We start from the raw sequence: 12,453 nt of genomic DNA, 5'->3' as shown, positions 1-12,453 counted from the left end.
CCATTCTAATCCATCTGGCCATGGTCTGCTTGTTAGCAGGCCAGCCATGTTTGTGAAAACCAAACAGTACAAAGAGAATCAGACTTCACATAGATACGGAGAGCCCGTACCACATCCAAAGACCGCTCTTTCCAGCAGCCCTAAGAAGAGCTATTTAAAGAAGATAGAAGACTTCAAGGACTACAGCAGAGGCACTCTAGTGCTAGATATCATTCTGATATCTCCTGCTGCAGCTCCATCACCTCCCCCAGCGGCGCTGTATGCTCCCGCGTCCCTGGTTGCCGGATACTTACAGCGGAGGCTCTGGTTCTTCACCCAGGGCGCATACACTAACCGAAGTTCTCTGGGATCGCGTGGCCGCACTCGGGGAGGAGGTAAGAGGGCCCTCAGGCTGGACCCGCTCGAAACCGCGATCTGCCGTGGCCATTAGGAGGCAGGCCGCGCGCGCTGACGTGGACACTGTGACAGTACATGGACCCCACTAGACCACCAGGGCAAGGGCACAGGTCGGATTAGGATATAATCCATTTTATTAAGGGCCGCAGCACCCGGTGGTGAAGTCCAGCAATGAGATGAGGCTCTGGCCTGTAGCCCCTCCCCCAGCCCCTGGGCACCATTTAGAGTAAATGTTCCCGCCCTGGAGCTGCATCTGTCTTCCTCACTCCCTGTCAGCATTTAGGCGCCATTACACACAGCTGCGCTGATTCTGGGACTGCTGGGTGATGCCTCCTCTGTAAAGCCGCCTGCCTCATCAGCGCTGTGCATTTACAGGACACTTAAGTATTCTACATGTCGTTTAGACCGTGTTAAGATCAAGTGCATACTTCAGGGTTATTTAGTACAAGTACCCTGTGATATTCATCCAGTTTTTATTGTGCATTGAGACATTGTCTGTGCTGTCACACTGCACGGGGGGTTTTGTGTTAGGTATTATATTTGCTGATATTGTACTGTCGGCTGTGGTTTATGCTTTCATATCATGTCAGCTACAGGAGGCGATAGGTCTGGGTCTGATTCCTCCATGTACGGTTATGATGTCCCGGATGCATTGGAGGATAACATGGCTGCTGAGGGTTCAGGTTTTGGGGGTTCTGTACCCCCCAGTCAGTTTGTAACAACAGGCGCACATCAGGGCCTACCTTGGGCTGCCTTTTCTAATTTACTGACTACGCTGGTAACTAGACTCGCGCCCCCTGTGGGACATCCTTTTCTTTATCAGCCTTATATGGTCCTTGCAGTTAATCCGCCATGGACAGATGCTCTGTCCACTCAGTTACAGCAATTGAATAACTCTTTGGGTAAAAGTGTTCCTGACCCTCGCCCACCTAAGACTAAACCTAACAAGTTCTCTAAGCAGGCTGTTATTTCCTCTCTTCCACGCATGTTTCGGATACCTCTTCCGATGAAGATGGCGTGTATACTGACCCCTCAGACTCTGATCGTGACGTTTCTGATGGGGAATCTGATTCACAGGTGGATGTTTCTTATCTATTAGAAGCTATCAGGCTCATTCTTCAGATTGATGATGATCCTGAGCCTGCTACTACATCGAAGAAACCGGGCAGGTTCAAACGTCAGAAGGTTACTAAATTAGTTTTACCTCATTCTGACCTCTTTTGACATACGTCAGGAATCCTGGGAGAACCCAGGAAAGAAATTCACCCCGCCCAAGAAGATGCTAGCCCGCTATTCCCTTGCGGCAGAATTGAGTAAAAATTGGGAAACGCCACGGCCGGTGGATTTGCAAATCGCTCGGCTGGTGTCATCTACTCTGTGTGTCACTACAGTCACTTCTCTCAAGGAACCGATGGATAGGCGGGTGGAGGGCTGCTTAAAAGCTATCTATACCCTTGCAGGAGCTGCGCATAGACCCACCATTGCGGCTACTTGGGCCGCAGAAGCTATGGAGGCGTGGGCTCAAGAAATAGTTTCTGTCCAATTTTTCTGATCATGCCAGACAATGTCTCTCTTATATTGTCACAACATCTCATTACATTAAAGAAGCAGCTTCAGATGAGGTGTTCTGGTGGCCAAGGCTGCTACGACATCCATTTTGGCTCGCCGTATTCTCTGATTGCGGTCCTGGTCGGTAGACTTGGACTCTTAAGAAAACCCTGGTGGTGCTCCCGTTTAAAGGAAACATCCTCTTTGGTGAGGATCTCAACAAGATTGTTGCTGACTTTTGCATCTGCTAAGACTGCATGTCTACCTAGTACTACTCCTGATCATCTTGGGAACAGTCAAAACTTTTAGCCTGTTGGTGCCTTGAATCAAGAGCCTACTCTACACCCCGATGTTATCCCTGTGGAACCCAGTGTACCTCGCAGAAAGAGATTTAAGAAGGGTAAGTTCTTACCATAAATCTTCTTCATCTTCATCTTCTTCTTCTTCTTCTTCTTCTTCTTCTTCTTCTTCTTCATCAGAAAAATTGAGAGCTTAATATGGTATTTTAGGGTGAGTGTTATTTTACCAAATAAAGCTGCGTTATGTAACTTTCAGTTAAATAGTGTGGCATCTACTAATTTAGGTCAATGTACCTCTCATTTGTTGTTGACATTCTTAGACTGTGTAACATGAGATGTAAGTAATTTGTGTTTAGAACTAATGGATTTTGTATTCCAATTGTAGTGTTCAAGCCATATTCCCAACTCCTGACCCCGCTGCATTGAAAGACAGGCGGATGGAGAATCTTGTAGCCTATGCTCGCAAAGTCGAAGGGGACATGTATGAGTCTGCTAATAGCAGGGTAAGCCTTTACAAATCTACAACAAAGTTTTGTGTAATGAGCGTGCACAAGGATACTTTTGTTACTGGTTTGCTTCTTAAGGACACATTCTTTTTCAAACACTGAGGTTTTCTGACCAATAAACCTAAATAGAGATACTTATTTAGTGAACATGGAAGAGTATCATGTTCCATTGAAACACCTTAATGACTTCGTTTTTAGGAAAGTAATTATGGTGAAATGGAAGGAAATCTTTGTATATCTTTTATAGAAGGCTGTGGTTTAACTTTGAAAATGCCATGTTAAAAAATGTGGTGAACCAGTTAAAATGCCCTGCTTAAATTTTCTGTAGATTGTTGCTTCGTCTACTGCTCATGTAGTTTTTCTCTATCGTCCTAAGTGGATGCTGGGGTTCCTGAAAGGACCATGGGGAATAGCGGCTCCGCAGGAGACAGGGCACAAAAAAGTAAAGCTTTTACCAGATCAGGTGGTGTGCACTGGCTCCTCCCCCTATGACCCTCCTCCAGACTCCAGTTAGATTTTGTGCCCGAACGAGAAGGGTGCAATCTAGGTGGCTCTCCTAAAGAGCTGCTTAGAGAAAGTTTAGCTTAGGTTTTTTACTTTACAGTGAGTCCTGCTGGCAACAGGATCACTGCAACGAGGGACTTAGGGGAGAAGTAGTGAACTCACCTGCGTGCAGAGTGGATTTGCTGCTTGGCTACTGGACACTAGCTCCAGAGGGACGATCACAGGTACAGCCTGGATGGTCACCGGAGCCGCGCCGCCGGCCCCCTTGCAGACGCTGAAGAGAGAAGAGGTCCAAAATCGGCGGCTGAAGACTCCTGAGTCTTCATAAAGGTAGCGCACAGCACTGCAGCTGTGCGCCATTTTCCTCTCAGCACACTTCACACAACAGTCACTGAGGGTGCAGAGCGCTGGGGGGGGGCGCTCTGAGAGGCAAATAAAAACCTTATTAGAGGCAAAAAATACCTCACATATAGCCCACAGAGGCTATATGGAGATATTTAACCCCTGCCTAACTTCAAAAATAGCGGGAGACGAGCCCGCCGAAAAAGGGGCGGGGCCTATCTCCTCAGCACGCAGCGCCATTTTCTCTCACAGAAAAGCTGGAGAGAAGGCTCCCAGGCTCTCCCCTGCACTGCACTACAGAAACAGGGTTAAAACAGAGAGGGGGGGCACTGATTTTGGCGATATTGTATATATATAAAAGATGCTATAAGGGAGAAACACTTATATAAGGTTGTCCCTATATAATTATAGCGTTTTTGGTGTGTGCTGGCAGACTCTCCCTCTGTCTCCCCAAAGGGCTAGTGGGTCCTGTCCTCTGTCAGAGCATTCCCGGTGTGTGTGCTGTGTGTCGGTACGTGTGTGTCGACATGTATGAGGACGATGTTGGTGAGGAGGCGGAGAAATTGCCTGTAATGGTGATGTCACTCTCTAGGGAGTCGACACCGGAATGGATGGCTTATTTAGAGAATTACGTGAGAATGTCAACACGCTGCAAGGTCGGTTGACGACATGAGACGGCCGACAATCTATTAGGACCGGTCCAGGCGTCTCAGAAACACCGTCAGGGGTTTTTAAAAAAAAAAAAAAAAAACGCCCATTTACCTCAGTCGGTCGACACAGACACAGACACGGACACTGAATACAGTGTCGACGGTGAATAAACAAACGTATTTCTCATTAGGGCCACACGTTAAGGGCAATGAAGGAGGTGTTACGTGTTTCTGATACTACAAGTACCACAAGAAAGGGTATTATGTGGGAGTGAAAAAACTACCTGTAGTTTTTCCTGAATCAGATAAAATAAAATGAAGTGTGTGATGATGCGTAGGGTTACCCCGATAGCAAATATTGGCGTTATACCCTTTCCCGCCAGAAATTAGGGTACGTTGGGAAACACCCCTTAGGGTGATAAGGCGCTCACACGCTTATCAAGTGGCGTTACCGTCTCCAGATACGGCCGCCCTCAAGGAGCCAGCTGATAGGAAGCTGGAAAAATATCCTAAAAAGTATATACACACATACGGTGGTTATACTGCGACCAGCGATCGCCATCAGCCTGGAGATGCAGTGCTGGGTTGGCTTGGTCGGATTCCCTGACTGAAAATATTTTATTCATGTACAGCATTTAATAGGATGCATTCTATATATATGTATGTGAGATGCACTGAGGGATATTTGCTCTCTGGCATCAAGATAAGTGCGTTGTCCATATCTCCCAGAAGATGTCAGGGACACGACAGTGGTCAGGTGATACAGATCCCATACGGCAGATGGAAGTATTGCTGTATAAAGGGAAGGAGTTATTTGGGGGTCGGTCCATCGGACCTGGGGACCACAGCAACAGCTGGGAAATCCAACCTTTTTTACCCCAAGTTACATCTCAGCTAAAAAAGACACCGTCTTTTCAGCCTCAATCTTTCCTTTCCCATGAGGGCATGCAGGCAAAAGGCCAGTTATATCTGCCCAGACATAGAGGTAAGGGAAGTAGACTGCAGCAGGCAGCCCTTTCCCAGGAAAAGAAGCCCTCCACCGCGTCTGCCAAGTCCTCAGCAGGACGCTGGGGCCGTGCAAGCGGACTCAAGGTGGGGGGGTAGTCTCAAGAGTCTCAGGGCGCAGTGGGATCACTCGCAAGTTGACCCCTAGATCGTACGAGTATTATCCCAGGGGTAAAGATTGGAGAGTCGAGACATCTTCTCCTCGCAGGTTCCTGAAGTCTGCTTTACCAACGGCTCCCTCCGACAGGGAGGCAGCATTGGAAACAATTCACAAGCTGTATATCCAGCAGGTGATAATCAAAGTACCCCTCCTACGACAAGGAAAAGGGTATTATTTTTCCACACTATATTGTGGTACTGAAGCCAGACGGCTTGGTGACACATAGTCTAAATCTAAAATGTTTTGAACACTTACATAAAAGGTTCAAATCGAGATAAAGTCACTCAGAGCAGTGATAGCGAACCGGAAAAAAGGGGACTATATGGTGTCCCTGGACATCAAGGATTACCTCCATGTCCAAATTTTGTCCTTCTCATCAAGGGTACCTCTGGTTCGTGGTACAGAACTGTCAATATCAGTTTCAGACGATGCCGTTTGAATTATCCACGGCACCCCGGGCCTTTTTACCAAGGTAATGGCCGAAAAGATGTTTCTTCAAAGAAAAAAGGCATCTAAATTATTCCTTACTTGCACGACCTAAAAAGGGCAAGTTCCAGAGAACAGTTGGAGGTCGGAAGAGCACTATCTAAAGTAGTTCTTCGACGGCACGACTGGATTCTAAATATTCCAAGAATCGCAGCTGTTTTCCGACGATACGTCTGCTGTTCCTAGGGATGATTCTGGACACGGTTCAGAAAAAGGTTTTTCTTCCCGAGGAAAAAGCCAAGGAGTTATCCGACCTGTCAGGAACCTCCTAAAACCAGGAAAGGTGTCTGTACATCAATGCACAAGAGTCCTGGGAAGGGTGGTGGCTTTTTGCGAGGCGGTTCCATTCGGCGGATTCCATGCAAGAATTTTCCAAGGGGATCTGTTGGACAAATGGTCGGGGTCGCATCCTCAGATGCACCTGCGAGTGGCCCTGTCGCCAAGGACAAGGGTGTATCTTCTGTGGTGGTTGCAAAAGGCTCATCTATTGGAGGGCCGCAGATTCGGCATGCAGGATTTGATCCTGGTGACCACGGACGCCAGCCTGAGAGGTTGGGGAGCAGTCACACAAGGAAGAAACTTCCAGGGGGTATGGACGAACCTGGAAAAGTCTCTTCACATAAACATTCTGGTACTAAGAGCAATCTAAAATGCTCTAAGCCAGGCGGAACCACTCCTGCAAGGAAAACCGGTGTTGATTCAGTCGGACAACATCACGGCGGTCGCCCATGTAAACAGACAGGGCGGCACAAGAAGCAGGAGTGCAATGGCAGAAGCTACCAAGATTCTTCGCTGGGCGGAGAATCACGTGATAGCACTGTCAGCAGTGTTCTTCCCGGGCGTGGACAACTGGGAAGCAGACTTCCTCAGCAGACACGATATTCACCCGGGAGAGGGGGGTCTTCATCCAGAAGTCTTCCACATGCTAGTAAACTGTTGGGAAAGACCAATGGTAGACATGATGGCGTCTCGCCTCAACAAGAAACTGGACAAGTATTGCGCCAGGTCAAGAGATCCACAGGCAATAGCTGTGGACGCACTGGTAACACCTTGGGTGTACAAATCAGTATATGTGTTTCCTCCTCTGCCTCTCATACCAAAGGTATTGAAGATTATACGGTGAGGAGGAGTAAGAACAATACTAGTGGCTCCGGATTGGCCAAGAAGGACTTGGTACCCGGAACTTCAAGAGTTGGTCACGGACGACCCGTGCCCTCTACTTCTGAGAAGGGACCTGCTACAACAGGGTCCCTGTCTCTTTCAAGACTTGCCGCGGCTGCGTTTGACGGCATGGCGGTTGAACGCCAGATCCTAAAAGGGAAAGGCATTCCAGAAGAAGTCATTCCTACCTTGATTAAGGCAAGGAAGGAAGTCACCGCGAAACATTATCACCGCATTTGGCGAAAATATGTCGCGTGGTGCGAGGATCGGAGTGTTCCGACGGAGGAATTTCAACTGGGTCGTTTCCTACATTTCCTACAATCAGGATTGTCTATGGGTCTCAAATTGAGATCTATTAAGGTTCAAATTTCGGCCCTGTCAATATTCTTCCAAAAAGAATTGGCCTCAGTTCCTGAGGTACAGACTTTTGTTAAAGGAGTACTGCATATACAGCCTCCTGTGGTGCCTCCGGTGGCACCGTGGGATCTAAATGTAGTTTTAGTTTCCTCAAATCCCATTGGTTTGAACCATTGAAAAAGGTGGATTTTAAATATCTCACATGGAAAGTGACTATGTTACTGGCCCTGGCTTCCGCCAGGAGAGTATCTGAATTGGCGGCTTTATCTTATAAAAGCCCTTATCTAATCTTCCATTCGGATAGGGCAGAACTGAGGACTCGTCCGCATTTTCTCCCTAAGGTGGTATCAGCGTTTCACCTGAACCAACCTATTGTGGTGCCTGCGGCCACTGGCGACTTGGAGGACTCCAAGTTGTTGGACGTTGTCAGAGCCTTAAAAATATACATTTCAAGGACGGCTGAAGTCAGAAAATCTGACTCGCTGTTGATACTATATGCACCCAACAAGTTGGGTGCCCCTGCTTCTAAGCAGACGATTGCTCGTTGGATTTGTAACACAATTCAACTTGCTCATTCTGTGGCAGGCCTGCCACAGCCTAAATCTGTTAAGGCCCATTCCACAAGGAAGGTGGGCTCATCTTGGGCGGCTGCCCGAGGGGTCTCGGCATTACAATTCTGCCGAGCAGCTACGTGGTCGGGGGAAAACACGTTTGTAAAATTCTACAAATTTGATACCCTGGCAAAAGAGGACTTGGAATTCTCTCATTCGGTGCTGCAGAGTCATCCGCACTCTCCCGCCCGTTTGGGAGCTTTGGTATTATCCCCATGGTCCTTTCAGGAACCCCAGCATCCACTTAGGACGATAGAGAAAATAAGAATTTACTTACCGATAATTCTATTTCTCGGAGTCCGTAGTGGATGCTGGGCGCCCATCCCAAGTGCGGATTATCTGCAATACTGTACATAGTTATTGTTAACAAATTCGGGTTATATTGTTAAGGAGCCATCTTTAAGAGGCTCTTTCTGTTATCATACTGTTAACTGGGTTTAGATCACAAGTTGTACGGTGTGATTGGTGTGGCTGGTATGAGTCTTACCCGGGATTCAAATTGCCTCCCTTATTGTGTACGCTCGTCCGGGCACAGTACCTAACTGGAGTCTGGAGGAGGGTCATAGGGGGAGGAGCCAGTGCACACCACCTGATCTGGTAAAAGCTTTACTTTTTTGTGCCCTGTCTCCTGCGGAGCCGCTATTCCCCATGGTCCTTTCAGGAACCCCAGCATCCACTACGGACTCCGAGAAATAGAATTATCGGTAAGTAAATTCTTATTTTTAATTTCCGCACCATTCCATGACATTTTTTTTATTTACAGAATGAGTGGATTTCTCACTAGAAAATCTTAGGTTACTTTTAAACTAGCTTGTCGGCACAAAACAAAATACCTTTCTCTAAAACCTTCTTTCTCCATTAATGAAACATTGCATTAACACAACCTTTCATATTTTTAGGCCGAGTACTATCATTTGCTGGCTGAGAAAATTTATAAGATACAGAAAGAACTGGAGGAAAAACGTCGCAATAGGTTACAGAAGCATCCAGGCATGCCTTCTGCATCAATGCATCAGGTCCCGGGTATGGCCCCAACACAACAAGTCATGTCTACAAGTATGTTTTTCATTATAGTGTCCCCATTTAACAGTTAAGTGTTAGTGCTGTCCTTTCATAATGCTTGAAAATAAAGCTGCATGTGGACTTGTTATGTTAAGTATAAGGAGTTTCCTTTCTCAATCATAGACCTTCCACATACACCCCCACCATTTGTGTTATACAGCATTACCTTGGAGCATACTTGAGTAGAACACTTGGGTATACCTCCCAACTGTCCCAATTTTCACGAGACAGTCACACTTTTCAGGTGCTGTCCCACCCGCGTGTTCCTGGATTCCCCCCACTCTCTCCTCTGGCTGAGGTGCAGTCCAAGGTGTGCCTGCCATGAAGGGACAGACGCCATTACTCTACGGACTGAACAGGCGTTAGTTTAACATCAGCTCTTCTCCTTTCCAACTCCTGTGTTTTAGCCCATACTGGAAGGCTAAGTATTTGGGGTGGGGGGGTTTATGATTGCACTGATTCAGTAACTGTGTTTTGGTAGCTGTACTATTTCTATATTGGAATCCATTTTTAAAGACTGCTTTGAGCAGGGTTTAGTGGTGAGATGGCGGACAAAGACAAAAGCCCACTACATCTGGGGGTGACCCTAGGGCATATTTGTTTTATGTTTTGTTTTGTTTTTACTTGTGCACAATATCATGTGAAGCTACTGTGTGGATAGTTAGATGTGGGGGCCTTTTGCGCAGCCTATCAGGTGTGGCCTGACCGCAGGCATAACATACTACACCCATAGATGGGTCCACTAGGAGCCATGACACTTTAAGAATTTGATAGTGTGGGCTGGCTCTTCCCTCTATGCCCCTCCTACCAGACTCCGTTTAGAAAATGTACCCGGAGGAGCCGGTCACGCTGAAGGAAGCTCCTGAAGAGTTTTCTGCATTTATTTTGTTGGTTATTTTCAGGCAGGGCTGGTTGGCACCAGCCTGCCTGCTTCGTGGGACTTAGGGGGAACGGACGGCCCAACCTCTTGAAAGGTTAATGATCCCGTTGCCCGCTGACAGGACACTGAGCTCCTGAGGGAACCATTCACAAGCCCCACCACGGTGAGCGTACATTTCCGCAGCAAGCCGCCACCCCTAACAGAGCCAGAAGAGTGGTGAGTACTAAGCCGGCGTCCTGGCTAATTGTTTGCTGGCCATTATGGCGGCATGAGGGTACGGAGAAGCATGGCTTCTAACCGGGCGGAATGCGTCTCCAGACACCGTACACAGCTGCGTCTCAGTACACTGTACACAGTACCCACACTGGCAAAAACAGCCTTAAAATTGGTTTCTCTCCATTTAAAGCAACAGATTACCTCAGCCAGTATAAAAAAAAGTGGGAAGACTGCGCGCCATTGTAGTGGCGGGGCTCCACTAGGAGATAATCCAGCAGCTCACCAGCGCCATTTTCCCTCTGCAGTGGACACAGACGCTGAGTGACAATGACGCGCAGCTCCTCCAGAGAGGCTCCAGATTACCTCAGCGGTACCAAGGTGTCATAGCAGCGGGGGAGATGTTCTACAAATTCCTGATAAGGTGTCAGAGGAGTTTGAGGAATCTTTTTTTAATGTAAAAAAGAAGTCCTCCGTCACTTTTCCTTCGTCCAAGCAGGCTATTCAATTCCTTTATTAACTGTGGGTTAATCCTGATAAGAAATTTCAAATCCCTAAAAGGATGCTCTCATCTTTTCCTCTGGAGGATAGGAAAAAATGGGAAAATCCACCCATAGTGGACGCATCAGTCTCTAGGCTGTCACGTAAAATTGTATTGCCTGTCCCTGGTGCAGCCTCCCTAAAAGATACGGCTGATCGTAAAGTTGAGACTACATTTAAATCATTGTACAAAGCTGCTGGGGGTGGCCCAAAGACCCACTATTGCATGTGCGTGGATCGCAAAAGCCATTGCTAAATGGTCAGGTAACCTAATTGAGGAGTTAGATTCCTTGTTTAGGGGGGATGTTTTACTCCTGCAGCATATACAGGACTCTGCGAACTTTATGGTGGAAGCCATAAAAGATATTGTTTGGCTTAATGCACGCACCACTGCTATGGCAGTGTCAGCACGCAGAGGCTTGTGGCTACGCCAGTGGACTGCTAATGCGGACTCCAGGAAAGGCGTGGAAGGCCTACCATTCACAGGAGAGGTCTTGTTTAGAGACGAATTAGATAAATGGATCTCCAAAGCTACTGCAGGTAAGTCTACGTATCTTCCTTCTGCAGCTCCCCCAGCCAGGAAAGCTTATTCAGCTTCAAATTTACAGTCCTTTCGGACAGCCAAGTTTAATGGAAAGCCAGAGGTGCTTCTACGACCTCCAGAGGCGCAAGAGGTAAACCACGCAAACCAGCAACTGCAGATGTTTAGGAACAGAGCGGAGGTTCTGCTTCTTCATTCTTCAGCATGACTGTGGACCGTGAGGCCTGGAGGTCTGTCAGGTGGGAGCCCGACTATAATTCTTCAGTCTGATCTGGTCAAGTTCGTGCTGGGATCCCTGGGTCATAGATCTTATTTCCCAAGGCTACAGACTGGAGTTTCAAGAGCTCCCACCTCACAGATTCTTCAAATCAGGCTTACCAGCTTCACAAAAGGCAAGTGTAACTTTACAGCAGGCCATCCAAAAACTGGTACAGACTCAGGTCATTGTTCCAGTTCCACCTCAACTACACAACAAGGGGTACTAATCCAACTTGTTTGTATTACCGAAACTGGACGGTTTGGTATGACTAATTCTGAACCTCAAGTCCTTGAACTCGTTCTTAAGAGTGTTCAAGATGGAATCTCTGAGAGTGGTGCTCTCAGGTCTGGAGGAAGGGTAATTCCTTGTGTCTCTGGATATCAAGGATGCGTACCTTCACATTCCAATCTGGCCGCCTCACCAGGCTTATCTATGGTTTGCACTACAGGACTGTCACTACCAGTTCCACGCCCTGCCATTTGATTTCTCCATGGCACCGAGGGTGTTCACCAAGGTGATGGCAGAGATGATGTTTATACTCCACAAACAGGGAGTGAACATAATTCGGTACCTGGACGATCTTCTGATAAAGGTGCCGTCCAGGGAGAGGTTGCTGGACAGCATTGTCCTCTCAACCAAACTTATCCAGGATCACGGGTGGATTCTGAACGTTCCAAAATCTCACCTAGAGCCAACATGGAAGCTCCCGTTCCTGGGACTGATATTGGACACTGAGTCGCAGATAGTGTTCCTTCTGTTGGAAAAGGCATTTGTAATCCAGTCGATGGTTCGCGATGTCCTGAAGCCAACCTGGATGTCTGTACATCTATGCATTCGCCTTCTGGTGAAAATGGTGTCGTCTTACGAGGCGCTTCAATGCGGAAGGTTTCACGCAATACCCTTCCAGCTCGATCTGTTAGACAAATGGTCTGG

At 47.5% G+C, this 12,453-nt stretch overlaps 1 protein-coding gene across 1 annotated transcript in view; it reads left to right on the top strand.

The window, feature by feature from the left end:
• EP300 (E1A binding protein p300) overlaps positions 1 to 12,453 on the top strand; it is a 415,411-nt gene that overhangs the window by 131,888 nt on the left and 271,070 nt on the right. The window contains exons 7-8 of the mRNA XM_063941527.1: positions 2,629 to 2,746; positions 8,925 to 9,081. Coding sequence (XP_063797597.1) covers positions 2,629 to 2,746; positions 8,925 to 9,081 — 275 coding nt within the window. The remainder of the gene's footprint in view (positions 1 to 2,628; positions 2,747 to 8,924; positions 9,082 to 12,453) is intronic.

This window comes from Pseudophryne corroboree, chromosome 9 (assembly GCF_028390025.1).
Source record: "Pseudophryne corroboree isolate aPseCor3 chromosome 9, aPseCor3.hap2, whole genome shotgun sequence".
NCBI classification, from domain to species: Eukaryota; Metazoa; Chordata; class Amphibia; order Anura; family Myobatrachidae; genus Pseudophryne; species Pseudophryne corroboree.
The sequence above is the reverse complement of the archived record's forward strand: the minus strand, read 5'-3'. Positions and strand labels throughout refer to the sequence as shown.